The sequence below is a fragment of the Papio anubis genome, chromosome 18 (genome assembly GCF_008728515.1).
Source record: "Papio anubis isolate 15944 chromosome 18, Panubis1.0, whole genome shotgun sequence".
Taxonomy (NCBI): domain Eukaryota; kingdom Metazoa; phylum Chordata; class Mammalia; order Primates; family Cercopithecidae; genus Papio; species Papio anubis.
The window spans coordinates 55,834,463-55,861,723 of NC_044993.1; the positions used below are offsets into that span (position 1 = coordinate 55,834,463).

General features: G+C 45.1%; 1 protein-coding gene across 1 annotated transcript; it reads right to left on the minus strand.

The window, feature by feature from the left end:
* CLEC19A (C-type lectin domain containing 19A) lies at nt 1–26,413 on the minus strand. The gene is made up of 5 exons (XM_031658416.1): nt 24,391–26,413; nt 11,403–11,568; nt 6,710–6,803; nt 3,238–3,370; nt 1–1,958 (listed from the first exon to the last, which is right to left on the minus strand). The coding sequence occupies exons 1-5, from the start codon at nt 24,476–24,478 to the stop codon at nt 1,879–1,881; spliced, it is 561 nt and encodes a 186-aa protein (XP_031514276.1). The 5' UTR covers nt 24,479–26,413; the 3' UTR covers nt 1–1,878.
* Nucleotides 26,414–27,261: the final 848 nt, after the last annotated feature.

The following is a 27,261-nucleotide window of genomic DNA, read 5'->3' on the forward strand; positions in this document are numbered from 1 at the left end:
TAATGTAAAATTTATCATTTTAACTATTATTTTAAAATGTACAGTTCAGTGGCTTCTTGTACATTTACAATATTGTGCAATGATTACCACTGTCTAATTGCAGAGAATTTTTGTCTCCCCACAAAGAAATCCCATACCTATTAGCACTCACTTTCTATGCCCCCTCCACACATTCCCTGGCAACCACTAATCCACTTTCTGTCTCTACAGACTTGCCTATTCTGGATATTTCATATATACGGAATCATACAACATGTGGTCTTTTGGGATTGGCAGCATAATGTTTTTCAGGTTCATTCAGGTTGTAGTATCTATGGTTACTTCCCTCCTTTTCATGCTTGAATAATATTCCACCCTATGAATAGACCACATTTGTTTAGTCATTCATCTGTTGGTGAACACTTGGGTTGTCTTCATTTTTTTTTGTTTTTATCAATAATGCTGCTGTGATCGTATTTTTTTGTTTTTGTTTTTTGAGACAGGGTCTTCCTCTGTCACCCAGGCTGGAGTGCAGTCACACAATCATGGTTCATTGCAGCCTTGATATGCTAGGCTCAAGTGATCCTCCCATCTTAGCCTCCCAAATAGCTGGGACTACAGATGTGCCTTACCATGCTTGGCTAATTTAAAAAAAAAAAAAAATTCTTATGGAGATGGGGCCTTACTATGCTGCCCAGGCTGGTCTTCAACTCCTGGGCTCAAGTGATTCTCCCTCCTCAGCCTCCCAAAGTGCTGGGATTACAGGCATGAGCCACTACACCCGGCCAACCACTTATATTTAAATACCTGTTTCCAATTCTCTCAGGTCTAGATCTAGGAGTGGAATTGCTGGATCAGATGTAATTCTATGTTTAACTTTTTGAGGAACTGACAAACTTTTCTGCAGTGGCTTCACGATTTTACCTTCCCACCAGCAATTTATGAGTTTGGTAATATTTTTGTTTTCCTTTGAAGAACCAGCCTCATCTTTGAGCCCATGTGGTGGTGGGAATATTTAAGATGTATTCTTGGCTGGGCGCAGTGGCTCATGCCTGTAATCCCAACACTTTGGGAGGCAGAGGTGGGTGGATCCCTTGTGCCCAGGAGTTTGAAACCAGCTTGGACGACATGATGAAACCTCTTCTCTATTTTAAAAAAATACAGAAGTTAGCCAGATGTGGTGGCACACGCCTATAGCGCCCTGTAGTCCCAGCTACTCCAGGGACTGGAGGTGGGAAGATCACCTGAGCCCGGGAGGTTGAGGCTGCAGTGAGCTGTGATTGCATCACTGCACTTCAGCCTGGGCAACTGAGTGAGACCCTGTCTCAAAAAAAAAAAAAAAAAAATTTCCCTCTTAGCAAATTTCAGGAATACAATACATTATTATTAACTATAGTCACCACACTGTACAGTAAGTCTCCCAAACTTATTAATCTTGTTTCCAAAAGTTTGTATCCTTTGACCAACACCCCCTCCCATTTTCCCCCACTCCCAGCCCCTCTGATGATGTGACTCCCACCCCATTTTTTCCAAAGAAGTGCAGCTAAGCAGGAGCTAGTCACTTAGCATATGCCAAAGTGATTGCTTCAGGGTGGGCATGTGACCTGAGCCAGGCCAGTGAGATTCAACTCTGAATCAGAACAACCCCTGGATTTTTGTTACTTGGGTCAATTAAAAAAAAAAAAAACTTAAAAAAATTAATTAAGCCAATTTGAGCTGGCTTTCCCGTCACTTGGCCAAGCGACCACCCTGTATAATTAAGATCTGCTTGTTTAAAAATCTCTGTCCAAGAGATTAACCTCCCATGTTTGTTTTACATGTATTCAATGTCAGTTCTACACTGGCTACAGCTACAAGGTGATACTGGAGTTGCCCTCACACCAGTAGAACGAGACAGGATCAATGAATGGTCAGAGATGGGATTTTGCAGACAAAGGGGAACTTCCGGCTGCAGATGTTATCATTCCACGATCTCAGAGCTGTGAGGGAAAGAAGCAGAGAGTCTGGGTGAAAATCCATCCGCCAAGATAAAATAATCCCACCACTCCTCTGAGGTAAAAGCCCTCCCCAGTAGGCCTCGTGTCTATACTGGCAGCCCTTTCTTGCTGATACTTGACAAGCCTGGTGTCCAGCCTTACTCTTGCATAAAGCTGATCCCGGCTTGTCACCTTGGATGGGAGGACGAACTTCAGCCAGAGGCTTGGCCCAGCTCTGGCTACCAGGCTCCGGGAGGGCTCCCAGGAAAATAAGCTGTTCTCTACCTCCCTCCCCTAATTAGGAAAAGAAAAAAGAGCAAAGAGGGAATAACAATTAAGTGTCTGGGTCTGGAGCTCTGTAGATCTAGGTTTGAAACCCAGCTCTACTACTTAGCTTGCTGTGTGACCTTGAACAAGTTGCTGAACTTCTCTGAGCCTCATTTTCCTCATCGGCAAAATGGGAATATTGTTTCTATTAAGACTGGTATGAAAGTGATGATTCATCATGATGCTGGTGATTGCTAATAGCGAATACTGAGCATGGCAGCTGTTCTATGAACACTATCTTCTTTTTTTATTCACATTAACCTTTGAGTTAAGTATCATTAGCCACATTTTGAAGATGAAGAATCTGAGGCACCAAGAGGTTAAGGCATTCTCTTTGGGCTACACATTAAGGGTGGAGCGGGGGTTCACACAAGGGCAGTCAACTCCCAAGTCCATGGTCTTGCCACAGTGCTATATCAACTGTGCCTCCTTTAATCTACACAGCAGTCCTGCAGGTAGGACAAATTATTAAGCCTATTTTATAGAAGAAGAAACCATCTCAGAGAGGATAAGTAATTCTCTGCAAGGACACAGAGCTAGAAAGCAATGAGGCCAGAATTTGAATCCAGGTCTATACTCTTGTCACTACGTACACCTTCATGCCACCCCAGGTGTGGCTTGCTTCTAATATTCAGTAGCAGAAGCCTGGGGAAGGGGCTTGCACTTTGGTGTGTTGGTGAGCTGATATGGAAGCGCCACCCCTTGACTACTCTCTATGCAAGTCTTTTTCCCCCCATGCTTCTATTTATAATGTCTTCTCATCCAAGTTGGAGTCTAGGTGTCAACCAAACCCCATTTAATGTTGTTTAAAGCATATCCACTGTGGAGAATGGCCATGCCCCCAACACCCTAGTGACCTCAACTGGTCTCCAAGGTGCTGAACAATTTGCCAGTCTCAGGCCCTGTGATGCCTCCCAAGCACCCCTGCAAGAGCCTTCGTCTCAGGGGTACCCACCACTGGTAGGCCTGTACCATATCTGCACGCAGTCCTCTTCTTCTGGGTCCGCGTGGACACCATCATCTGGCTGGCTGCCATCCCAGTAGCTGTAGTCATACGATGAGCCATCAGTCCATTCAAACTGCCCTTCCTGGGAGGGTTCCACGGAGAAGAAGATCAGGCATTTGAGCCAGACAGCTCCAGCTCAGACATCTCAGCAACTCAATTTTTAACACCTCTGCACAGATGTCCTCACTGAGGCTACTGCTATCTGATATTACTGCTACCAATCTGATACTACTGCTCTTATTACTACTATTACTAGCTGCCATTTGTTGAGGGCTTATTATGTGCCATGCCAGGCACTTTACTCGTTTTATCCTCACCATTCTGAAAAGCAGGCATCATCAGCCCCATTTTACAGATAGGAAAACTGAGACTCAGATTGGCCTATTCAAATTCATACAGCAAATAAAGTATTAGTGCTGGGAATCAAACCCAGGTCTATCTGAGTCAAGTACCCAAGACCCCTAACTACTACACTTTGCCAGTGGATGGGAGTCACTCTCCATCTGTTTCTTTTTGTCTAAATAGTCCGTGTTTTTCTTGCCTAAGGTGGAACTGCTCTGTCCAATTGCAAGAAAAGTCCTGTTGGGAATTTGATTGGTGTTGCAATAAATGTGCAAATTACCTATGGAAAGAACTACATCTTTGCAACTTGTTCAGGAACAAGAGCCATTTCTCTATTTATTTAAGTTTTAAGAAAAGTATCCCCAAAGCACTGATGATTACAGAGCTCATGTCATATAATGGGAACAGCATGCTACTTCTGAGAGAGAGACTAGAGTTTGTGGTCCTATGTCCACCCGCTGCCTAGCTCTGCAACCTGGGCAAGTTACTTAACCTCTCTGAGCCCCAGTTTCCACATCTGTATGGTGGAATTAATATGTCCTTTAGAGAGTTGTTGTGAGGGTTGAACAAATTAAAGCACGTGAAGGACTTAGTACAATGCCTGACACATGGTGCCTAGCTCTGAAAAGAAGAAAAAAAGCAATTTTCCTGTATTTTTTGTTATTATTATTATTATTAGGTCTTTTAATACAAGTTTCTTTAACTCTCATTTAATGTAGTTATAATCCAATTTTAGAGTTGCTATTATAAATGGACATTTTAGTGTTTTTAAAATTATAACTTCTCTATGTGTTCTGGCCAGTTGAAGTCTATTGATTTAAAACATCACCAGGCATGGTGGCTTATGCCTGTAATCTCAGCACTTTGTGAGGCTGAGGTGGGAGGATCACTTGGAGCCAGAAGTTGGAGACAATCCTGGGCAACATAGCGGGACCCTGTCTCTACCAAAAGTTAAAACAAAAAATCCAGGTGTGGTGGTTCCTGCCTGTAGTACTAGCTACTCTGGAGCCTAGACTGGGCGGATTGCTTTAGCCCAGGAGTTCAAGGTTGTGGTGAGCTGTGATCGCACCACTGCTCTCCAGCCTGAGCAACAGAGCAAGACCCTGTCTCAAGAAAAAAGACAGGAGTGTGGTGGCTCACTCCTGTAATCCCAGCACTTTGGGAGGCCGAGGCAGGTGGATCACAAGGTCAGGAGATCGAGACCATCCTGGCTAACATGGTGAAACCCCATCTCTACTAAAAATACAAAAAATTAGCCAGGCTTGGTGGCAGGCGCCTGTAGTCCCAGCTACTCGGGAGGCTGAGGCAGGAGAATGGCGTGAACCCGGGAGGTGGAGCTTGCAGTGAGCCGAGATTGTGCCACTGCACTCCAGCTGGGCAACAGAGCGAGACTCCGTCTCAAGAAAAAAAAAAAAAGTTAGGTCTGACCACACTGTTACTTCTGCTACTTTAACAGCAATTTTCATCATCCTTAATGAGTTCTTTTAGTATGCTAAGCACCACGGTAAGCTCTTTACATACATTAGCTCACTTGTTTTTCTTTTCACAAGGCACTGTTATTTTCATCCCCATTTTACAGACACAAAAACTGAGGCTCAGAGAGGTTTTTTTTTTTTTTAATTTGCATACAGTCACCTACCAGCCAGTAAGTGGCAGAACAGGAACTGGCACTGGAACCTTATTCCCTATAGTGCCCTGAGCAACGCAAGAAGCATGCATGCAAAATACAGACTCAGTATGCAGTTTGCCCAGGAAAAGTTTGAGGACAAAAATCTCCAGGTGGAGTTTGCTATGACATTGCAGAGATCTGGTTCAAGTTACTCTCTTCAGCCTTGTTATACACCCACCCCTACCCCACTCTGTGCCCTAACCACAATGGTCTTCCTTAATTAACTTGCTTGAATGTGCCACGACCTCCCCTTCCTTAGGATGTTGACCCATGCTGCTCCCTTTACCTGGAATATACTCTCTCTGGCTAACTCCTATTTACCCATTAGACACTGACTTAAATATCTCTTACCCAGGAAGGCTGTGGCAGCCACAGAAGTACATTGCCCAGATCACCTTCAGGAGGACCAGCAGAAAGCAGAGTTGATGGACAGCTCCAGCTCTCCTGCCACCTTGGATTCACTGCCTTGTTTGTGAGAAGGACATGCCTCTGCCTCTTTGGAGCTACCATTGCATTCACAGTGAGACATGCTTCCTCCAGGCTGTTCCCAGTGAGTGACTCAGCATGTTGGGGTAATGGTGCTGGCGCATTCCTGCGCAGCGCAGGATTCTAGTCTTGGGCATCTTTGCTTGGGGACTCCCCACTGGCCTAGCCAAGACTTTCTCAGCACTGTGCTGTGACCTGAGGCTCTCCCTACCCAGTCCTTTCTCTCTGATCTCCTTTCACATATCTTAGACCCACGGCGTTGTCCAATGTCCTTCCCTGCCTGCTTATGCCTCCTTCCTCCTTTTCATTCACAAATATTTCCCCTCCAACATCTCTTGCACATCTAATCACGTTTTAGTGTCTTTTTTTTCCCCCCCGCAAGATGGAATCTTGCTCTGTCACCCAGGCTGGAGTGCAGTGGCACGATCTTGGCTCACTGCAACCTCTGCCTCCTGGGTTCAAGCAATTCTCCTGCCTCAGCCTCCTGAGTAGCTGGGATTACAAGAGCCCACCACTGCGTGTCCAGCTAATTTTTGTATTTTTAGTAGATGCAGGGTTTCACCATGTTGGCCAGGCTGGTCTTGAACTCTTGACCTCTTGATCTGCCCACCTCGGCCTCCCAAAGTGCTGGGATTACAGGTGTGAGCCACCACGTTCCGCCTAGTGTCTTTTTTTTTTTTTTTTAGAGAATCCTAGCCAAACAAGTTTTCTTTGACCATGCTATCTGTTCCCATCATTTAGTAGGACATCATTAAATGTCTTTCACAAATTGATCATGCTCTAACTGGGGCGTCTTGGTGTCTGATTTCTCTCTGTGTGCTGTGTGCATAGCTGTGACCTGGCACCAATGTGAAAAGCTTATTAAATCAAAATAGAATTCTGGTTGGAGCTTCCAAGGGGGCCCAATGGCCATTGCTTTCTCACCTGTCTATGATCATGAAGGCCTGTCCAGACGTCAGCTGGGATGCCAGGAACACAGCTGTTCACGAGGTCATACACAAAGACATTCTCCTCCCAGCTGTGAATTTAAGAAACATAGTAGCTAGTTCCTCATTGCCTCTTTTCATAGAATAGAGTCAAAAATTGAAAGCAATCCTTGTTTACCTTCCTGGACCAAAGTAAATAGATGATATAATCCAATTTGGCCTTCATTTTTCATTAAGTCACCCATATGTGGCCGGTCCTACATGGGCATCTCTGGATTTGACCTATGCCAGTTCAAAGAAGGACTCAGTACTGCTACCCATCCCTTAAAATTTAAATCTGTCTCAAAAACACTAGCAAATGAAGTGGATTGTATTGAAGATATCATGAAGGGACAATGAAAGGAGTTTATATTGCATTGTACACGTTACATAAATAAATAAAAGTTTCCACTAGTCATTTCTGTTCTCTCTCAAAGACCCTCCTTACACTGCCGTTTTATAATATATCCCCTTCTCTCCTAGTCTTTTTTCACATATCATCTCCAAAATCTCTGTTTTCCTGGGAAACTCAGTTCTAGGCTTCAACTTGCATTGCCCACTTAGCAAAACCAAGCCCCTCAGTTAACAACCCACCATCCTTAGAAGTCATGGGTGTCTTTTGAGGGGATTCTTATCCTCTATTTCAAAGAGCTTATCAAATAATTCACCCATCCAAAGGAATCAGTGGAGGACCCTGGTGACAGTCCACTGCCAAAAACAACAAAGAAGTAGAGATGGATGGATAGATTGATGAATGAATGGATGGATGAATGGATAGATAGACAGACAAATGGATGAATGGGTAGGTGGATAGGTGGATGGGTGGGTGGATGAATGAATACATGGATGGATAGATGAATAGACAGATTGATAAACAGATAGAGAGGTAGAGAAATGAACACAAAATTATTTTCATCCTGTCATTAAAATGTTTCTTGAGCATTGACTTCACGCCAGGTACTGTGCTGAGTGTTTTATGTGCATGAACTAATTTTAATTTCATTCTCACAACAAACAGGCACTGGGGCAGATACTACTGGTTGTCTATCCCATAGCCATTCCTAATCCCTTACCCCATTGCCTTCATTATGACCCAGAAAAGCCAAATTTTATTTTCCTAGCTCCCTTTGCAGCTAACACTGGCCATATGACCAAGCATGGCCAGTTAGATTTAAGGCAACGTTTGTGGGGACATCTTGGAAATATTTTTCTCCATGATGAAAGGAGGGAGGTATACAGAGAAGACCCAAGTTTCTAGCACTGCCCTTTCTCCTTAGGTTGTAGCCATGTCTGGACACAAAACTTGGAGCTGCTGCATTGAAGATGCTGAAGGAAAGCCAAGACAACTTCTCATCCAGGGCCCATATCAATGAGCCTGAAAAAGGTAGTTTGTAGAGGTTAGAAGAACGGGCAAGGGATGTGACAGCAAATGGACAAGTGGTAGGCACACTTCACTCAAATCGTTCACAGATCCAGATGACAGATCCCACGGAGCAGATGATTCCCACTATTGGCTTCCACGTGCCACTAAAAGATGAACTTTAGTATGTCAAAGAAGTCAATACAGAATGATAATAACCAGCCATAGATCTAATACTTCACTTCAAAACAGGGCCATGCTGATGTACCTTTTGTGTTCCAACAACGTGTGTCTTCTCTTATCAACTTCAATAATTCACTTCCAAACAGGACTATGTTGAGGTACCCTTTATGTTGCCATAAGGTGTATCTGCTCCCGTCAGCTTCTTCCAAATGACTGCTCTCTGAAGACTGCCACCTAATCTAAAATGCCCACCATTAGAAGGTTTCTTTTTTCTTGAGGCATTGGTAGTAAATCAAAGCACCCATATTTACTCTCTTTAGTTTTGTGTTAGTGAAGTGGAATTGATGGCCAATTAATTCCAGATTAGAAACGCTTAGAATTCTGGCACTCAGAATTTGTCTTAACACAGTGCTCCAGCCAGTCACATGCAGGGAGTTACTTGACATATACTCTTGGGGGAAAGGAAAGGCAAAAGAGAGGAAGGAAAGAGGAAGAGTGAGACAAGCCTTGCTCACTCTCAGAGAGATGAACTGATTTGGAACGTTAAAAAAAAAAAACTGGCCTCCTCGAGGCAGAATTATAATGTATTGTAATTAATAAAAATAATAATGACTCCTACTGCTGGGCATAGAGTTATCCAAAAGCTGTATAAAGACTTTAGATGCATGATCACCTTTAATGCCTCACAACTTTAAAAGATCAGTGTGATTATTGCTATTTCCAAGTTGAGAATTCTTTGGCTTAGAGTTTAAGTGATTTGGTCAAGATCGTGCAGGTAGGAAGTGATGGAGCTGGGACTAGAATCTGGAACTGCCTGACTCTAATGACCTTAATCAATGCTCATACGGTCCCCCACAGCTTTCTTCATTTGGAACATCTGCTGCCCTCATTCCCTAAGCTTCCCAGTCTTTCAAGACCCTGATCCAGGACCAGTACTTCCAGGAAAGTTTCCATGAATATCTTCTATCCAATGCTTGACCACCTGTAGCCCAAAGTTCCTCTTCCCCCAGGGGCTGGCTGGTTAGTTTGATTCTCCATGTTCAAGGTCTTTCTGATGCAATTGAGGTTGCAATTTCAACGAGGGCTGTCTAGAGAAAAGCCTTGATTTGAAATCACTTCTGCATTCGCTTTTTATTGCATAGATCTCATATTCCTCTGCAGGCTAGGAATTCTTTGAGAATTGACGTCTTCTGTCCTTACAGGTGCCAACTCTGTACTGTGCTGTGCTCTCATAGCAGATTTGATCCCTGAAGAATGTCTTTCATAGGACTCCATGTTAGCTGGCTTTCAGTTAATGGAAGGCACTATGAGTCATTGGCAGATGGGTAGGAGGGAGAAACTAGAGTATTTCTTTCCCCCTCTGCTTGGGAGTCTCTGGCAGAGGCTGCCTCTCCTCCATGGCTCCAGCACCCATAGGACTGGCCTGCCCTCCAACTGAGGCATGGCATTGGCTTTCTGCTCCTATGTGTCTCTAGTTTGCCTCACTACTCCCTTTTAAGTTCTGAGCTTCCATACTTGCCTGCATTATCTGTTTTAGATACATGTAGTGGTTCTGGTTTTCCTGGTTGGACCCTGACTGTCTCAGTATATTTCTCAGCCCCACTGAAAATGCACTGGTTGTTCAACACATCTGTTGGAGGAAGAGATGTGTGGATTCAAGATGCATTTGGAAACTAAGATAAAGAACCCCTTCTTTATTTATTTATTTATTTATTTATTTATTTATTTATTTATTTATTTTGAGATAGGATCTCGCTCTGTCACCTGGACTGGAGTGCAGTGGCGTGAACATGGCTCACTGCAGCCTCAACCTCCTGGGCTCAAGTGATCCTCCCACCTTAGACTACCGAATAGCTGGGACTACAGGTGTGCATCACCACGTCGGGCTAATTTTTTTTTGTAGCAACGGGTCTTGCTGCGTTGCCTGTGCAGGTCTTGAACTTCTGGACTCAAAGAATCCTCCCATCTTAGCCTCTCAAAGGGCTGGGATTACAGGCATGAGCCAACACACCTGGCCCCCTTTCCTTATTCTTAACAAAAGCCAATGGCTCTACACATAAAAAAACCAACCCCCTTTCAGTAGTTTCTGAGATTCTTGAAGAACAGAGGTAAGATTGTGATTTGTAGCTTGGGTGCCAATGGAACACATCACACCTGGCCTGAGAAAACTCACAAATCAGCAGGGAAGTCAGATGCAAAAAAGGTAGCTAAGCTGTGATCAAGGGAGTGTCCCAGGAGAGCTGGGCAATGAGTGTAATTAAGTGACTTTAGTGAAGAGACATTGTCAGAGCTGTCTTGAAGGTTGAGGAGGTATTTACCTGGAGAAGATAGGGATGGAATTCCCAGCAGGGGGAATAGAATGCCCAAGAGTATGCAGAAGTAAAAGAGCTGGACCAAATTGGAGAACTCTGAGATGGTCAGTGTGGCTGGGGCTTCGGAGACAGAGGAATGTGGAAGGAGGCCTTGGAGGGTGGGCTATGGAATCTGACTCCACACGTTCAAAACTGGTTTCTCCCACTTAAGAGCGGTGTCATGTTGAGCAAGTTACTTACCTTTTCCGAGCCTCACCTTTCTAATCTGTAAAATGAAGATACCTATATGATATAGTTTGAGGGAGCTTTAATGTGATGATGTACATAAAACATGTAGCAAATAAGTGTCAGTTATGATTTCTTATATTCCTTACATCATATTCTTTATATATGTAGTATATCAGTTGTATCACAGGATACAGAGCAGAGGACAGCACAAGATTGACACTTATAAAGGTGGATCTTCCAGCATGCTGTTTGCTACCCCTGCTGAATGCTTTGCCTTCTATAGCCAAGGATGGTTTCAGTGAGAAATTGGGTTGGATTAAAAAGTAGCTTCAATTGGCCAGGCACTGCGGCTTATGCCTATAATCCCAGTACTCTGGGAGGGTGAGCGGGGAGAATCACTTGAGCTCAGGAGTTTGAGAGTGGCCTGGGCAACACAGCAAGACTCCATCTCCACTTCTTTCAAATAGTTTCAATTACCAAAGAGAAATGCCAGTTGGAAATACCATTTTCCATCCCATTTCCCAAAGAGGTGCTTAGTTGAACTATGGGGGACTGGGGATCCCACTTACCTGTGGATGGAGGCCAGCTTGGCGGACTTCCTGCCCACAGAGAACTCAGAACAGTAGAGGTCGGCCTCAGCCCAGGTCTTATTGAGAGGGAAGAATCGATAGCAGTGTCCTTTGAACTCCATCCAGAACAGGGGGCACAGGGAAGGCTGGGGCAGCTCTGGCAGGGCTGGGGGCAGAGAGGAAACAGACTGGGAGGAAGGATGGCAGTGCTGACATTGTTTCCATAACTTAGTACCTATTTTCTTTTCTTTACAATCTTTTAATTTTAATTTTTTTTTTTTAAAAGACAGGGTCTCGTTCTGTTGCCCAGGCTGAAGTGCAGTGGTTTGATCATAGCTCATTACAGCCTCCAACTCCCAGCTCAAGTGATACTCCCACCTCAGCCTCCTGAGTAGCTGGGACCACAGGTGTGCCCCACCATGCTTGCCTAATTTTTCGATTTTTGTTTTGTTTTGTTTTTGTAGAGACGAGGTCTTACTATGTTGACCAGGCTGGTCTTGAACTCCAGGGCTCAAGTGATCCTCCCGCATCAGCCTCCCAAAGTGCTGGAATTGCAGGCATGAGCCACCAAGCCCTGCCTGTACATATTTTTTTTTTTTTTTTGAGATGAAGTTTTGCTCATGTCGCCCAGGCTGGAGTGCAATGATGCGATCTTGGCTCACTGCAACCTCCGCCTCCCGGGTTCAAGCGATTCTCCTGCCTCAGCCTCCTGAGTAGCTGGGATTACAGGCCTGTGCCCAGCTAATTTTGTATTTTTAGTAAAGATGGTGTTTCTCCATGTTGGTCAGGCTGGTCTCGAACTCTTGACCTCAGATGATCCACCCTCCTCGGCCTCCCAAAGTGCTAGGGTTACAGGCGTGAGCCCCTGCGCCCGGCCGCCTGTACATACTTTTAAGAATGAAAGTAAAACATGTCCCATTATGATCTATGCAATTCTATGCTTGAGGTTCAAAAAACATATACATACCTACATTTTACTAAATTATAAAAATAATACATGCACATCATAGAACACCTGGAAAATGTTAATGCTTTGATACGGTTTTTTCTCATGTCACATTTGTATGTAGTGATGTTTTAACGTAATGTGATTATATGGTACTCTGCATACCAGTCGGTATTCTGATTTCTAAAAATTAAAGAGTATAAGCATTTCTTCGATGTTATTATACATTTTTATAAACATTGTTTTAAATAGCTCTTGAATCCTCTACTGAGTGGCTCTCCTAGAGTTTATTTAATCATTCTCTTATTTTTAGATAATTAGATAGCGTCTCTATTTTTTTTAACTATTACAAATAATTCTGAGATGAGCAGCTTTGTGCATAAAGCTTTTTTGGCATTTCTGCTGATTTTCTGAGGAGAGATTTTTTAAGGCTTTAATACAATTTGCTAAATTGTCTCCTGAAAGCAATTTATCCTCCCACGGTAATGTTTGAGAGTGCCCATCTCACTTTGCCCTTGCCAGAGCTCAGTGTTACCACTTTCATGGCAATCTGCAAATTTTATAAGCAAAAAAAGGTTATCTTGTTTCAATTTGCAATGCTGGGCTATCTGGCAAGACTGCACATTTTTCCACATGTTTATTGCCAAGCTATAGCCAAGACTATTTATATCTTTGCCCATTGAACTCCTGGAGTTCAGCATTTGTTCTTAATTCTAAAAAGAAACAAATTTTTTAAAACCCCATGTTTGAGACAGTGAAGTTCTCTCAAGTCTCAGCCCCCCTGAAAGCTTCTTAAGAGATACTTTTTTTGGAAACCACGACTCAGGATGACTGGCGAGAGGACACAGGCAAGCTGAGAACCTTTCTCATACTAGGTTGGATGGCTTATCCATGAAGACAGGCAGTGGGCAGGGGTGGAATCTGTTAGACTGGGGTTGAGAAGGCTGGATCCTACCCCCAGCTCTGTATGTGACCCGCTGTGAGATGCTGGCCCATTCTTTCCCACCTTGACCTTCAAACTAGATGATTTCTGGGGTCCCTTTTGTAGCCATCCACTCAAGGGTGGGTGAAGGTCACCCTTTAGTGGAATCTTTGCCTTCAAGCCACTATAGTGGTTGGCTGAGCTCATGAAGTAATAAAGTAGTGAACAACATTCATTGAGCATTTGTTATAGTTTACCTGTAAGCCAAGCACATATAGCGAAACTAAGGCTAAGACAGGCTGAGTAACTTGCCCAAGATCATCCTGCAGGTAAGTGGCATAGTAAGGATTTGAACCCAGGCTTCCTGACTCCAAAATTCTTGCTCATAAAGTTGGCATGATGCTTCATGATGAGAAATTAGCAGGCCTAAGAATAGTTCATGGTCTTTATAGCACCTGCTTCATGGAGTTACTGGGTCAACTGATTGGGCCAAATAAATTCACCAAATACTTGGGATATATGGATTACATAATGTTTGGTTCTTAATGATTAGCTCAGGGTTTTATAACCAAGACTGATGGGCTGCAGAGATTCAGCGAATTTCCCAAAATCAAATACAAAATTAAAAGTGTGTGTGCACCTCTGTGCATTTCTCTGGGGAAAGAAAGGGACAGTTGCTTTTATCAAGATAGTTATGCTAGGCAGGTAGATTCCAGGCCATGCTTCTCAGGCCTGGTCAGTGCCACTGGCCTTTCCCCTTTGACCAGAACAGCCTCTCCCCAACCCCAGCAGCTGTGCTGACCAGGGGTACCTCCCCACCCCTCCTGGTCAATCCTGGCCAACTCTCTTTCAATACATGCCAGTATCCAAACTGGAGCCTGTTGGTTCAGAATTTGCTTTCTTAATCCTCTTCTATATGGCAAAAAGAAGGAGCTCTGCTTGGGGAGGTAAGTGGGCACAGCACCTTGGCCTGTCCCTACCCTTTTCTGGAACTCAGGTCCCTCCTTTCTTGATGGAGAGCATTGGTCTAGGAGGACATCACCTTGATGCATTAAAGCGCCAATGGCCAAGAGAGTTGATGGACCCTTTGTAACACTGGGTGTTGCTGAGCTCTTTGTGGGGACTTTTGAGCACTGCCTACAACACAAAAAGGCTACACTGAATTGCTGCCTGGGTTCACTTTTTTAGCAGTTTCTCCGTTAGCATGGATGAGAATCAGCAAATCATTTCTACCTTCTTTCCACTCAGTAACCAAGGACACTCATCCGTGAGAACTTGGATAAGTTTGTCCAGGAGTGACTGGGATGACTCAGTATTTGCTGGTGATAAACCACTTTTCTCACTCCCACCTGTCCTAAAATTACTTGGCACCCTAAATACTCATATTAGAGATGAAAGTAGGGTGACCAAGCCATCCTAGTGTGCCCAGGACCATCCCAGTTTTAAAATCAAGAGTCTTGGCTGAGTGTGGTGGCTCATGCCTTCAATATCAACACTTTGGGAGGCCGAGGTGGGTGGATTGCTTGAGTCCAGGAGTTCGAGACTAGACTGGGCAACACAGTAAAACCCCGTCTCTATAAAAACTACAAAAATTAGCCAAGAGTGGTGGAATGTGCCTGTAGTCCTAGCTACTCTGAGGTGGGAGGATCGATTGAGTACGGAAGGTCAAAATTGCAGTGAGCCAGGATCACGCCATTGCACTCCATCCAGCCTGGATGATAGAGCAAGAGCCTGACTCAAAATAACAACAACAACAATAACCCTGAGAGTCCCACATCCTCGGTACCCCCACAGTTCCCAACAAACTGAAATTGGTTGGTCACTCTCGAACCGTGAGGGGGAATTTTATCCCTGCCCCTTGCCAGGAGACATTGGACAATGTCTGGAGACATTTTTGGTTATCACCACTGGAAGTGGTGGTACTAATGGCATCTAATGGGTAGAGGCCAGGAATGCTGCTAAACATCCTATATTGAACAACTCCCCACAACGAAGAATGATCCAACCCAAAATGTCAGAAGTGCCAGGATTGAGAAACCCTTCCCCAGATGGAAGGCAGGACTCCAAAAATGTAAAATAACCCCACAGCACAGCAACACGAAACATCACAGCAAACATTCACATTTCTTAGCCTGTTCCTATTTTCTTTAACAAAAATTAAGACACAGCCCCCGCAACTAATGAGAAGTATAGTGTGGGCCATTTGTCTAATTTTAGAGTTAAAATGTATTACTAATCCTAGCCCATGGCTTAAAAGTACTGAAGACATTGCTTTAACATTGTGTTTAAATTTAACGACATGGACCTCACTAAAGAAGTCTGCAGAAGGGAAGTCTAGCACTTTCTCCCCTGAGTTTAGAATGAAGTAAACTTCTTTGTCATCTCTCTCTGACCGTAGGAGGATTTTTTTTCCCCCTGGTTTCCCTTCCACTGAAGATGAAACTCTACATGAGTTTCTGCACTAAGAAAGGGTTCGAGTTTCAATTTCCTGCTTCAGATAGCTCTGACTTCACCTCCCATCCCGTGCAGGTGTTAAAACCCCAGTCCAGGCATTATGGAGGCTGATGCCCTACTCAGGGCTCTGGAGCAATATGCTTGCTTTACTCTCTATCTCTATCTTGGTTTCTGGCCCCTGGGGACCCCCCTCACTTCCTTGGAAGTCCAGTCTAACTTTAGCAGGATGTTTGCAGATGTTCACGTGACCTTTCTGCAGGGCGGTAGTGGGAAGAGTTCGTAGTCTCAAAATCACCATATTGTGTAGTCTCCGCTCTCTTTGTCTTCTACCTCTTTTTTTAAAATGAACTTTTTATTTTGGAATAAATTTAGATTTCCAGAAAAGTTGTCAGAAAGTACAATGATGGTTACCAGAAGCTAGGAAGGGTAGTTAGTGGGGAAGGCAGGGGAAAAGTGGGGATGGTTAATGGGTACAAAAATATGGTTAGATAGAATGAATAAGATCTAGTATTTGATAGCACAACAGGGTGACTACAGTCAACAGTAATTTATTATACATTTAACAAAAACTAAAAGAATATAGTTGGAGTGTTTGTAACGCAAAGAAATGATAAATGCTTGAGGTGATGGACACCTCATTTACCTTGATGGGATTATTACACACTGTATACCTGTACCAGAATATCTCATGTACCCCGTAAATATATACACCTACTATGGCCCATAAAAATAAAAAATTAGGCTGCGTGCAGTGGCTCACACCCATAATCTCAACACTTTGGGAGGCCAAGGTGGGAAGATCGCTTAAGCCCAGGAGTTTGAGACCAGCCTGGGCAACATAATGAGACCCTGTCTCTTACCAAAAATCGGCCAGGCGTGGGGGCATGTGCCTGTAGTCCCAGCTACTTGGGAGGCTGAGGTGGGAGGATCACTTGAAACCAAGAGGTCAAGACTTCAGTCATCTGGGATTGTGCCACTGCACTCTAGCCTGGGTGACAGAGCAAGACCCTGTCTCAACAACAACAACAACAAAATTAGAAGTTTCAAAGATAGTGTGTGGAGGGTTCCTGTATACCTTTCACCCAGTTTCCCCTGATGTTAACATCTTAAAAAACTAAGAAATGAACACAGGCACAACATGATTACCTAAACTCCAGACGTTACTCAGTGTTTTCCTTTTTTTATGCTCAGATCCAACTTAGGATGTCTGTTACATTGACTCTACCTGCATGTTTTTTTTTTTTTGACATAAACTACTCTATCTAGGATTGGCTGGGATCAGACAAAATCGACAAGAATTGGCTGGCGTTGCTCAGAATTTCTTAGCATGTTGGATAATTTGCCAAAAATAATCTCTTTTTTCCTCTCCTTACAACCCATCAATTTTCATGTCATGTCTATTCCGTCTCCTAAATTCAGTTCATTCTTTCTTCTCCTTCTGCATTCTTTTTGACCTTTTTCCATGAAGACCTTCTCAACACCTTTTCGCTGTTCTTCCTGCTTTGTCTCACCTCCCAGGTCCGGAGGCATCCTTCCTCCTTGGCACAGCCTGACCTCATTTCCCTGAAGCCCTGCAGGTGTTCCCTTTGCCCTTGGGAACTGCTTGCCCCTCGCTTAGTCTCCGTCATCCGCCCCCTCCTTACTCTGTGCCCCAGGTTTGCCCACACTTTCGCCATTTCTCAAAGACACGTTCAGACCTTTGCAGATCATTCCGTTAACCTGACTGCAGCCAATTCTGTTTCTCCTTTGAGTCTCTGCTGCACAGTGACTTATTCAGGGAAGATGAGGTAGGAGCCTCTGATAGATGCTTTTAGAGCCCCTTGCACCTCAACATTCACACATTCCTCCTCTATCGCCATCAGCATCTGTTGTGATCGTTCCTCTCCCCCTGGTGCCTTGGCACATAGTAAGTGCACAATGACTAGGCTTGAATGCATAAATACATGTAGGGAATCAAACACCACTTCTTGAGGGCAACCTGTTGGGAAAACAGTGAGAAGGCTGTGTGCATAACTCATGCCTTTGAAACCAGGGGTCCTGACGCTGCGATGGCGTTCCTGGAGTTTTTTTTTTAACCAAGTCCTGAAATCAGAGGTTGCCAGATCCTGGTTTTGCATATTGTTTAGGACAACGATTGCTGCGAAGGCCAACCTCAGCATCCCCTGGGACCTTCAGACTCCCAGGCCCCACTCCAGGCCTTCCAAATCAGAGTCTGTATTTTTACAAGAGCCCCAGGTGATTCTTGTACACGTGAAACTCTGGGAAGCCCTGGTCTACAGTGTGCCAGACTGAAAGATGGAGCCTGTAGAATTACTCATTCATTCATTCATTCATTCATTCTCTCATTTGAATAGAGCCTGGCAAAGAGGAATTAATAATTAATTAAATGAAAGGGGCTGAGTGGAGTGAGAAGGGGAAAAGGGTCCTTGGTCCTAAAGACTGTGGATATTTCAAAAAGAACCCCGGCCTCCAATCCTGTCTGCTTCTCCCAGAGTGGAAAACAAGCTCCTTGAACCATTGACACCCCGCCTCCCCATTCTGGTCCTTTAGGTTTTCTCCATCGAGTAAATGGTGGTTATGGATGCCAGGGGTGAAATATACCAGAAAATGGGGCTGTGACAGGTCACTGCTCAATTACTCCCCTTTCCAACAGGGCAGGCAAAGGCCTTTAATTGGGAGGACCTGGGAGGCAGAAAAGAGCGCTGGCTTGCGCTGAGATGATCATTAACTCCAACCTGCACGGCACTTCCCCCTCCTCCTTTACCTCTTGGGTTTAAGGAATTGGGAATAGAAGGCCTTTCATCAGCCTGACCCCAAACCAGGCTCTGCTAATCTGTCTCTTGTGAAGGGATTTCTTTAGCTTTAGAGCTTGACAGTCAGGTAACCATGGCAACACAACAACCAGTGCCAGCTCTGACTCAGCATTCACTGTGTGCCAGGCATTGTGTTAAATGCTTGATACAGAAAAATGCACTCAGTCTTCACACATCCTACCAGGTAGTGCCACTATCACCCCCACTTCACAGATGAAGAAACCAAAGCACAGAAAGGTTGGCTAACTTGCCCAAGATCTCACAGCTCCCAGCTGGGATTTGAAGCCAGCCTGTCTACCCCCAAACCTAAAGAGTCCCACTGCATGTAAGCCCATTTCCTTACACCAATCTTGATGGTCTGGTCCTTCATTAATTCCTTTATCCATTCAACAAGTACTATTTGAGCAACTACTTGGTCTCAGGTAGTAGGTTACAAGTTGAAGATACTGTGCGGTATACTACACAGATGTGCCTTCTGACCTCATGAGCCTTATGGTCTATGAAGACCAAAATTAAGAAAAATAAGCACAGGCCAGGTGCAGTGGCTCATGCCTGTAGTCCTAGCACTTTGGGAGGCAAAGGCAGGAGGATTGTTTGAGGCCAGGAGTGTGAGACCAGCCTGGGCAGTGTAGCAAGACTCCACCGTTACCAAAAAAACCTTTTTTAAAATTAGCCATAGGTGGTGGCACATGCTTGTAGTCCCAGCTACTCAACAGACTGAAGAGGGAGCATCACTTGAGCCCAGGAGTTCCAGGCTGCAGCAGGCTATGACCATACCACTATACTCCAGCCTGGGCAACAGAGCAAGACCTTGTCTCTAAAAAAAAAAAAAAGAAAGAAAGAAAAAGCAGTGCAAAAATAAAGATGTCATTAACATGTAATTTGTGGATGTGTGTCGTGCCAGCAAAAACTTCAGGGAGCAGCCCCCTCGATTATTTTGGAAACTGGTTGTTGGCCACTTTCTCTCCCTAGTTGAATTGGTGACTGCCCTGTCCCCATCTTCAAGGATCCCACAGGTGATTATGACAAGGCATCATGAGTTCCCTTCCTGGATGGGGGAAAAGAGGATGTTGCCACAGGAACCCCTAAAAGTGGAACACAACCCTGTCCTGGAGATCTGGGAGGCTTCCTAGAGGAGGTGCTGTCTCAACTGAGACCCGGAGGATGAACAAGTGTTAGAGAAAGAGTGTTCTAGGGGAAGGGCACGGTGTGTGCAGAGGTCTGGAGGTGTGAGAGCGAATGGAGCACTGGAGAATTAGAAATGGTTTAGCATGGCTGGGAACTTGAGAAGGAGAGGAGGGAAGAGATGAGACTGGCGGTGGGGGAGGGAAAGTGGAGGGAGAGAGGCAGAGGGGAGGAGATGCACAAAGGGGCTGTTGCTCTGGAAACCAGGAGGCCAAACCACCTGGTCTTTTCCTTCAATTAGCAGCACGAGAGGGCCCCAAGGTCCCCCAGCTGGGGTGGGGGTCAAAACCTTTGGGAGCTCTGAGCTTGTTAGGGAAAGAAAACACATCAGTGGAATTCAGGGCTCCCCCCTACCCCCACTCTTTTTAAAGGAATAAATTGTCACCTTCCTACTCAATCTGGCTGCTGGCTCCCCTGGCCCCAATCCAGCCACCCACGAACGCACTACCCTGCTGCCGCCTTTTCAGATGAGTCTTGGGACCCAGCCAGGAGGGGAGGTGGGGAGGCTAAGGGGCCACATTTGTCCACCAGGTCCCCATACTGGGCCCCAGACACTCCCGGGGGCCGAAAGAGTGTCACAGACTCCCGGAAGGTGGCTGCTGCGTTCTGAGGACTCAGTCACCCTCGCTGCCCTCCTGCTGTCCTATGGGTTCCACTGCTCCTTCACAGTGAGCCCTGGCTCTGGGAAGTGAAACTGGTGGCCCCAGGTCTCTCCTGTCTAAGCTTTGCTGCCCCTTCTGTGAGCCACTCTTGAGACCACATGAAACAGGGGGAAAAGCATTAGGCAATTTCTTATATTGCTAATTATAGCAGCCATTCGTTGGGTGTTTGGTATGTGACTCCTTGAGATCAGCCTAGGAGGGAGTATCGATATCATCCCCATTTTACAGATGAGGAGACTAAGGCTCAGAGAGAGTAAGTCACTTACTCTCTTGGCTCAAAAGTGGCAGAGCCATGATTGAGACTGTATCGAGACTTGAGTCTGACAGATTCAGAAACTCCTGAACAGACTAGCGCCTCTAAAAGATATCTTCTTTTCAGTCTTCGTTTTCTCATTTGTGAAATAAATCTATTAAACACCAAATGTAACAATTAATTAAGCAAATAAGTCGATGTTTCCTGGGTGCCTATTTGGCTTGAGGTCTGTGTCCTCGGGTTACTCCCAATCTGGAAGAAGGAACTTGCACATGGCAGAGTCATCGCATACTAAGTATTCTAGAAGTATGTACAAAGTGCTTGCTCTGTGACCATAGAGGAGTGGCAACTGGACAGAATGTCCAAGGGACACTTTAGGATATGGGCTGCTCTAGGAGGTAGGAACACTGTTGCCTAGGTCTCTATGCTCCAGGTTCAGAGCTTGGACTCTGGAGTCAGATGGTCCTAGTGGGAAACTCAGCTCTCTGTGCCTCAGTTTTCTCATCTGTACAATGGGCATGATCATAGTGCCTACTTCACAGAAAAGCCAGTTCCAGCTCAGAGGTAGGGATTCTAGTAAGTATTAGATATTATTACAGTAGAAACAATCTGGGTCCCAGAACCTTTCCCAGAGCTGAGAGTGCAATGCCAGGCTCTTGGATGGGTGAGGGAGAGGCTACATAACTTGACTCATTCCCCATCTACGCTTCTGAAGCCCTGCAGAAGCAGGTCCTGAGCTTCAAAACACTTTGCTATAAATTTCCTTTGCTACAGAGAGTTCTTGGGCTCAGGAGTCAGGGAAAGGAAACTTTTTGATGGTAGAAGAAGAATAGGAAATGTTTGCGTAGCTCTTACTCTGTGCCAGACACTGTTCTGAGGACTTTACATTCATTAATCCACTTAAACAATGAGATCAAAGGCAGGTTCAGAGAAAAGGTTTCGGGAAAAGGATTTAGTCTGTCTAAATCCTCCCAAGTCTCTAAAAGATGTCTAAAGAGTTTTTTTTTTCCTCCAAAACATAGGGGGTGGCCAAGTTGTGCTATTTGCATATGTTTGCATATGCAGGGAGTGGGTGATGAAAGGTCTGGAGTAGTGAGATGAATGACCCATGACCTGTGCCCTGTTATGCATTGTACCTAAAGGCTGGGGGTACACAGAAGAAGATGAAAAACCAAGCCCATTCTCAATAAGGAGAGCCTTGGAGGTGCATGTATTCTCATGGTCTGCCGGGGCCCACAGAGACCCCTAAATCCTCCCTACAACATACCAACATGCATGCTCCTGCTCACATGCACCCATAAACTCACACACATTCCCTCTGTGTTGAAATCACTTTCCTCTAGAGAATCTATCTGCATAGGCTGAAACTGGGCTTTCTGTAGGGCTGGGAACCTGAGAAGCAGTAGAACTGCCTCTTGGACAGTGATGACCATGGTTGGCTCAATTGGCCTCTGTAGCCTCAGTTTCCATAGCCGCAATATGGAAAGGTTGGGCTGAGTGGATTTCTAAGACCCATCCTTCCAATTCCACACTCTGAGCTCTCCCAGGTAGCTGAGATTGACACAATCTCAGTACCCTTATCTATAGAGTAGGGATGAGGCTTGGGGACTGATGTTCAGAAGTTCCTTTCAATGTTGAAGACTTTTGTCAGAACAGAAAACTGTCTCCTGGCCAATTCTGGCATAACATCAACAACCACGGTGACAAACATAGTAATGTTAATAACTCATTTTTCAAGTGCTTACTGTGTGCTAGGCACTTCACTTGCATGAGCTCATTGAAGATCTCCAAAACCCTTGATAGGGACCCTTGCTATCCCCACTTGGGGCTCAGAGAGGTGAGGAAACTTGAGTCTCAGAGAGGTCCCATGGGCACAAGCTAGTGAAGGACAGAAAACACCCCTAGTTACTCCCGCTTTCAAACTCAGTCTTGGCCCCTTCCCACTTTTGCTGGGCAGAAAGGCAAGATCTTGGGATATACAAGGCAGCCTGCAAGAATATTTTGTTCATCTTCTCTGCTGCTTGCTTATTGCACTGGTGAGGAAACTGAGGTCCAAGAGTAAGGATGCAAGTCATTGTTATGAATGGAATGTTTGTGTCTCTCCTCTTCCCTGCACCTAATTCATATGTTAAAGCTCTAACTCCCAATGTGATGGTGTTGGGAGGTGGAACCTTTGGGAGGTGATTAGATTTAGATGGGATCCCATCCTCGTGATGGGATTAGTGCCCTTATAAGAAGAAGAGACCAGAGCTTTCTCTTTCTCTGCCATGTGCAGGTACAGTGAGAAGGCGGCCATCTGCAAGCCAGGAAGAGAGTCCTCACCAGGAACAAAATCTGCCGGCATCCTGATCTTGAACTTCCCAGCCTCCAGAACTGTGAGAAACAAATGTTTGTTGCTTAAGCTCCCCAGTCTGTGATATTTTGCTCTGGCAACCTGAGCTGAAGAATACACTCAGAGAGTTTAGGACAGACCTGAAACCCCTTGCCCAAATGAACTAAGACTATCGCTTATTGTTACCACTAAGGAAGCTAGAGTTAAAACAAAAAGAAAGAAAAGAAAAGAAGGATATCTAGTCAAATTTGATTTCAGGTAAACAACAGATAATTTTTAATATAAATACATCCCATGTAATATTTGGGGCATGCTTACACTAAAAAAGAATTTATTAATATTTATTTACTGGTATTTTATCTGGCAACCCTATCGACCCACTGTTTAAATTCACCCTAACAGTATCACAACCTAATAATTTGGCCTTATGAGAATCTCCATCTTGGTATTTCATTATTAGTTTTACTTGAATGGGGATTTAAAAATGATATCTCTGCCATTGCTATGATAAATAAATCCATATATGAAGGTTATTATGAGGATTAAATAAATTCATATCTGAAAAGGGCTTAGAACTGTGCCTGGCATGTAACTAGGGTCATATAAGTCTTAGTTGTTGTTACTGATATTGCTAATATTATGATTTTTAAACAAGCCTGGATAGAACCTGGTAGAGGTGACAGTCAAGACTCTCGGCCACCAAATTATGGGATTCAGAACTCTTCTCATCCAGATGAGGGTCCCCCAGAATGAGTACCCCAGCCTTCCTATTGCAAAGTGGAAGAAATTGAGCTCATTTGAAGACCCTCATCCTCCATATGGGACACTGGGAGGCCACATTCCCAAGGCCAACAGGTTCTCATCCCTGGGGATGCCCCACAAGGCTTGGTGTTGCTGGGCCAGGCCTCCAGGGAGGCCATTAGAGGGACAAGTGTCCCTCCCTGCACACCTAACCTCTGGTGGCAACAGCAGCAGCTCTGAAAGCTCCCTGGGAAGGCTGTCGCAGCCAAGGTGGGGCTGGGGCCCAGATGCCTCCCAAAACTACCATGTTCAGACCTTTCTGTAGCGCCAGACACCATGCAAAGCACTTTCTCCGTGTTATCTCATCTGCCTTGCACAGTAGTGCAAAGAGAATGCCATTGTGACCCAACTTTCTAGAAGAAGCTGAGGCTCAGAGAGGTTAAGAAACTTATTCTATGTCACACAGCTTGTAAACTGCAAAACTGGGATTTAAACCCAGGAGTTTTTGTGTCTGGGCCTAGAAGAGTGCCCATGATAAAGGTGGTAGGGGGAAAGCTATGAGGAGACTCGGATCAGGGCACCCCAACCCTCCAACAGAAGCAGCCAGGCCTCACCGATGTAATAAGTACCTGAGAGTGTACGCCTCTCCACCTGCTCCCAGCCCTGGTCCCTGCACTTACCTGGGCTGATATTGATGTCTGTTTGTGGAAAGGCCTGTGCAGAGTGGAGGGTCAGGAAGGCTGCAGCCCACAGTGTCCACCTTTGCATCCTGAGCTCCTAGAAAGCAACCTCCCAGCCTGAGTAGATGAGAGAGGCTCTTTGGCTGGAGCTTGGGTCCAGGATTGCTCTCCTAAGGTCAGATGGAGCCTGGCAGGAGCTGGGACAGACTGGATGGACTCCAGTCCCCTCCTCTTTTCTTCCTTTTCTCCTCCCTCCTCTTCACACTGCTGGAGACAGCTCAGAATGACAGCTGAAAGCAAAGCAGCCCTAGGCCAGCCCCCCTCAAAGAACCAAGAGACATTTTAGCTCCCAGTCTTGCCCCTGAACCAAAAGAAATTTTAGCTCTCAGTCTTGTCTCTGAGCCACCCTGTGGCCTTGGGTGAGCACTTCTCTGAGACTCAGTTTCCTCCTCTGTAAAATGGGATAGTAACGAAACTCACATTCCAGCCTGTCACAGAAGACAAAGTATCTCACCTCCCTCAGAGTAAATATGTACCAAAAGGTAAAAATACTGCAAGTCAGCATTGAGTGCAGAGGTCTCCTGGGCCATGGGTGTCGTTTGTTTGGTCTGCAGTGTTTTAAATTCTAAAAAATTTGTTAAGGTATAAAACCAAGAGGTGTTAGGTATAAGTCGGGATTTCTGCCTTCTATTGGAAAATCGGAAGATCTAACAAAACATAGCCCTCATTTCTACAGGGCAACAATTGCATGGAGCTGAGAAAGAGCATGTCCTTCAGCCAGGCTCTTTGAGCTTCAGTTCACCAAGGTCCCCACCTCATGGGTCTGATTCTGACAGCATTCACTGCTGAGGAAGCACCAGGAAGCCTGTTGAATCAGTCTCCTTTCCTCTCCCTTTACCTCTCAGGGTCTCTCAGAGTTCCTCCGGGGGTTAAAGGAGGCATCTGTAGAAGGTTCAACTGAGTGTTGCACAGAATAAGTGCTCCACAAAGAGGTGAAAGTGTCATCACTAGTGCATAGCTCTATTGTGTGGCTTGCTCAGAATGCGATGTTTAAAAACCCCTAGTGTTTTCATTGGGATCTCATCGCACTTTTGGAGAATCAATACTTCTAAAAACCAGAGTCTTTCTCCCCTACTTTCCCTGTCCTTAGGCAAGTCACTTTGCCTCTCTGAACCTCAGTTTCCTCCTCTGTAAAATGGGGGATAAGTAGAGTACCTACCTCACGAGGATTAAGTGAAGTAATTTGTTTCTAAAACTTGGCATAGATGCTGGCAAGTAGTAGGTACTCAATAAATGACTGCAACAGTTGCTATTGTTGTCATCGATCCAGTGCAAGGCTTTCCTTGGCATCACCCACATCCTCTGCCCCTGCACTCCCTCATTCCTCTCCAGAAATGCTCAGCCAGGTGCCCTGACACCTCATGTGGCTGGCACTCACAGGGAGGACTGGAATGTGTCCGTTTGGCTTCCAAGTCTTCTTTCTGGAGTACCTGCTGCTCTGCTTGTGAGGAATAACTTAACTTGTGCCCACACAGCTTGCTTTGCCTGCTGGCACCGGAGCTGAAAGTCTGCCAAGGTCTGACTCAGAATACGAGCACAGCTCAGGCTCAGCTTCAACCTACAGGATGCCTCCTTGGGTAGATCAGTTGCCTCAAAACTAGTGTACTGGTGCATATCCCAGAGCACGCACACTCACTTATTTATAAATGGGATATATTCATTACATGTTTATAAGTGATGTGCAGGTACAACTCACTGTACTAGTGTATTATTTCTGTTATAAAACACACACCCCCACATTGGACATTATTAAAGGTCGATAAAAGATATAAATATGGAAGAAAGTTTGGATGTTTTCTCCCTACTCCCTATCATCTTGCAAGCTGAAATTTGGGGGCTCCTTCTGTCAGGTTCCTGGGTGCTGCTTGGAATTTAAAAGTGTCTATCTTAGTCTGTTTTGTGCTGCTATACTAGAACATCCGAGACTGGTAATTTATAATGAGCAGAATTTATTGGTTCACAGTTCTAGAGACTGGGAAGGCCAAGATCAAGGTATTGGCATCTGGTGAGGGCTTTCTTGCTGAGTCATCATATGGTGGAAGGTGAGAGGGTAAGAGACAAGACACAGAGAGAGAGCTTTTTAAAGAGGGGATGAACCCACTCCTGCCATACCTCAGCTATCCTTGTGATAACACCTTTGATCCATGAATGAGGGAAGAGCTCTCATAACCCAGACACCTCTTAAAAGTCCTGTAACCTCATCGGACCAGTCTAGTTCAACTTTTACATAATAAAATTGTGAGTTGTTTTTCATTTGCCACGGACCCTCAGATTGAAGGTCACGTAACCCGAGCACGCCCAGGTGAACCAAGTGTGCAACCACAGGGGGAACCTAAGTGCTCAGACTGAGGAGGAGGGACTGAAATCAGAAGCAGACACTACATGGCAGGATCCAGAATCCAATCGGATTGAGCTCTGACGTTACCCTATGGCAGGATCCAATCAGATCATGCCTCCCCCATCATCTCTTTGCAAGCTCCAATCAGATCATACCTCATTACCCTACGCTTATAAAACCTAACCCAAACCCCAGCTTGGGGACATAGTTGAGCAATTCCTCCTGTCTCCTTGCCAGTCGACTAGCAATAAAGCTTTTCTCTTCTTAAAAGCCGGTGCCATGATACTGGCCTCTGTGCACATTGGGTAGCAAGCCCATTGATTGCTCAGTACCAGTCCCGCCTCCCAGTATCATCACAATGTCAATTAAATTTCAACGTGAGTTTTGGAGGGGACAGACATTCAAACCATAGCAATGTCTCTCTGAGTGTGGACACATTAAATGGGGAGGAGAAGAGTGGTCCAAAGCAGGCC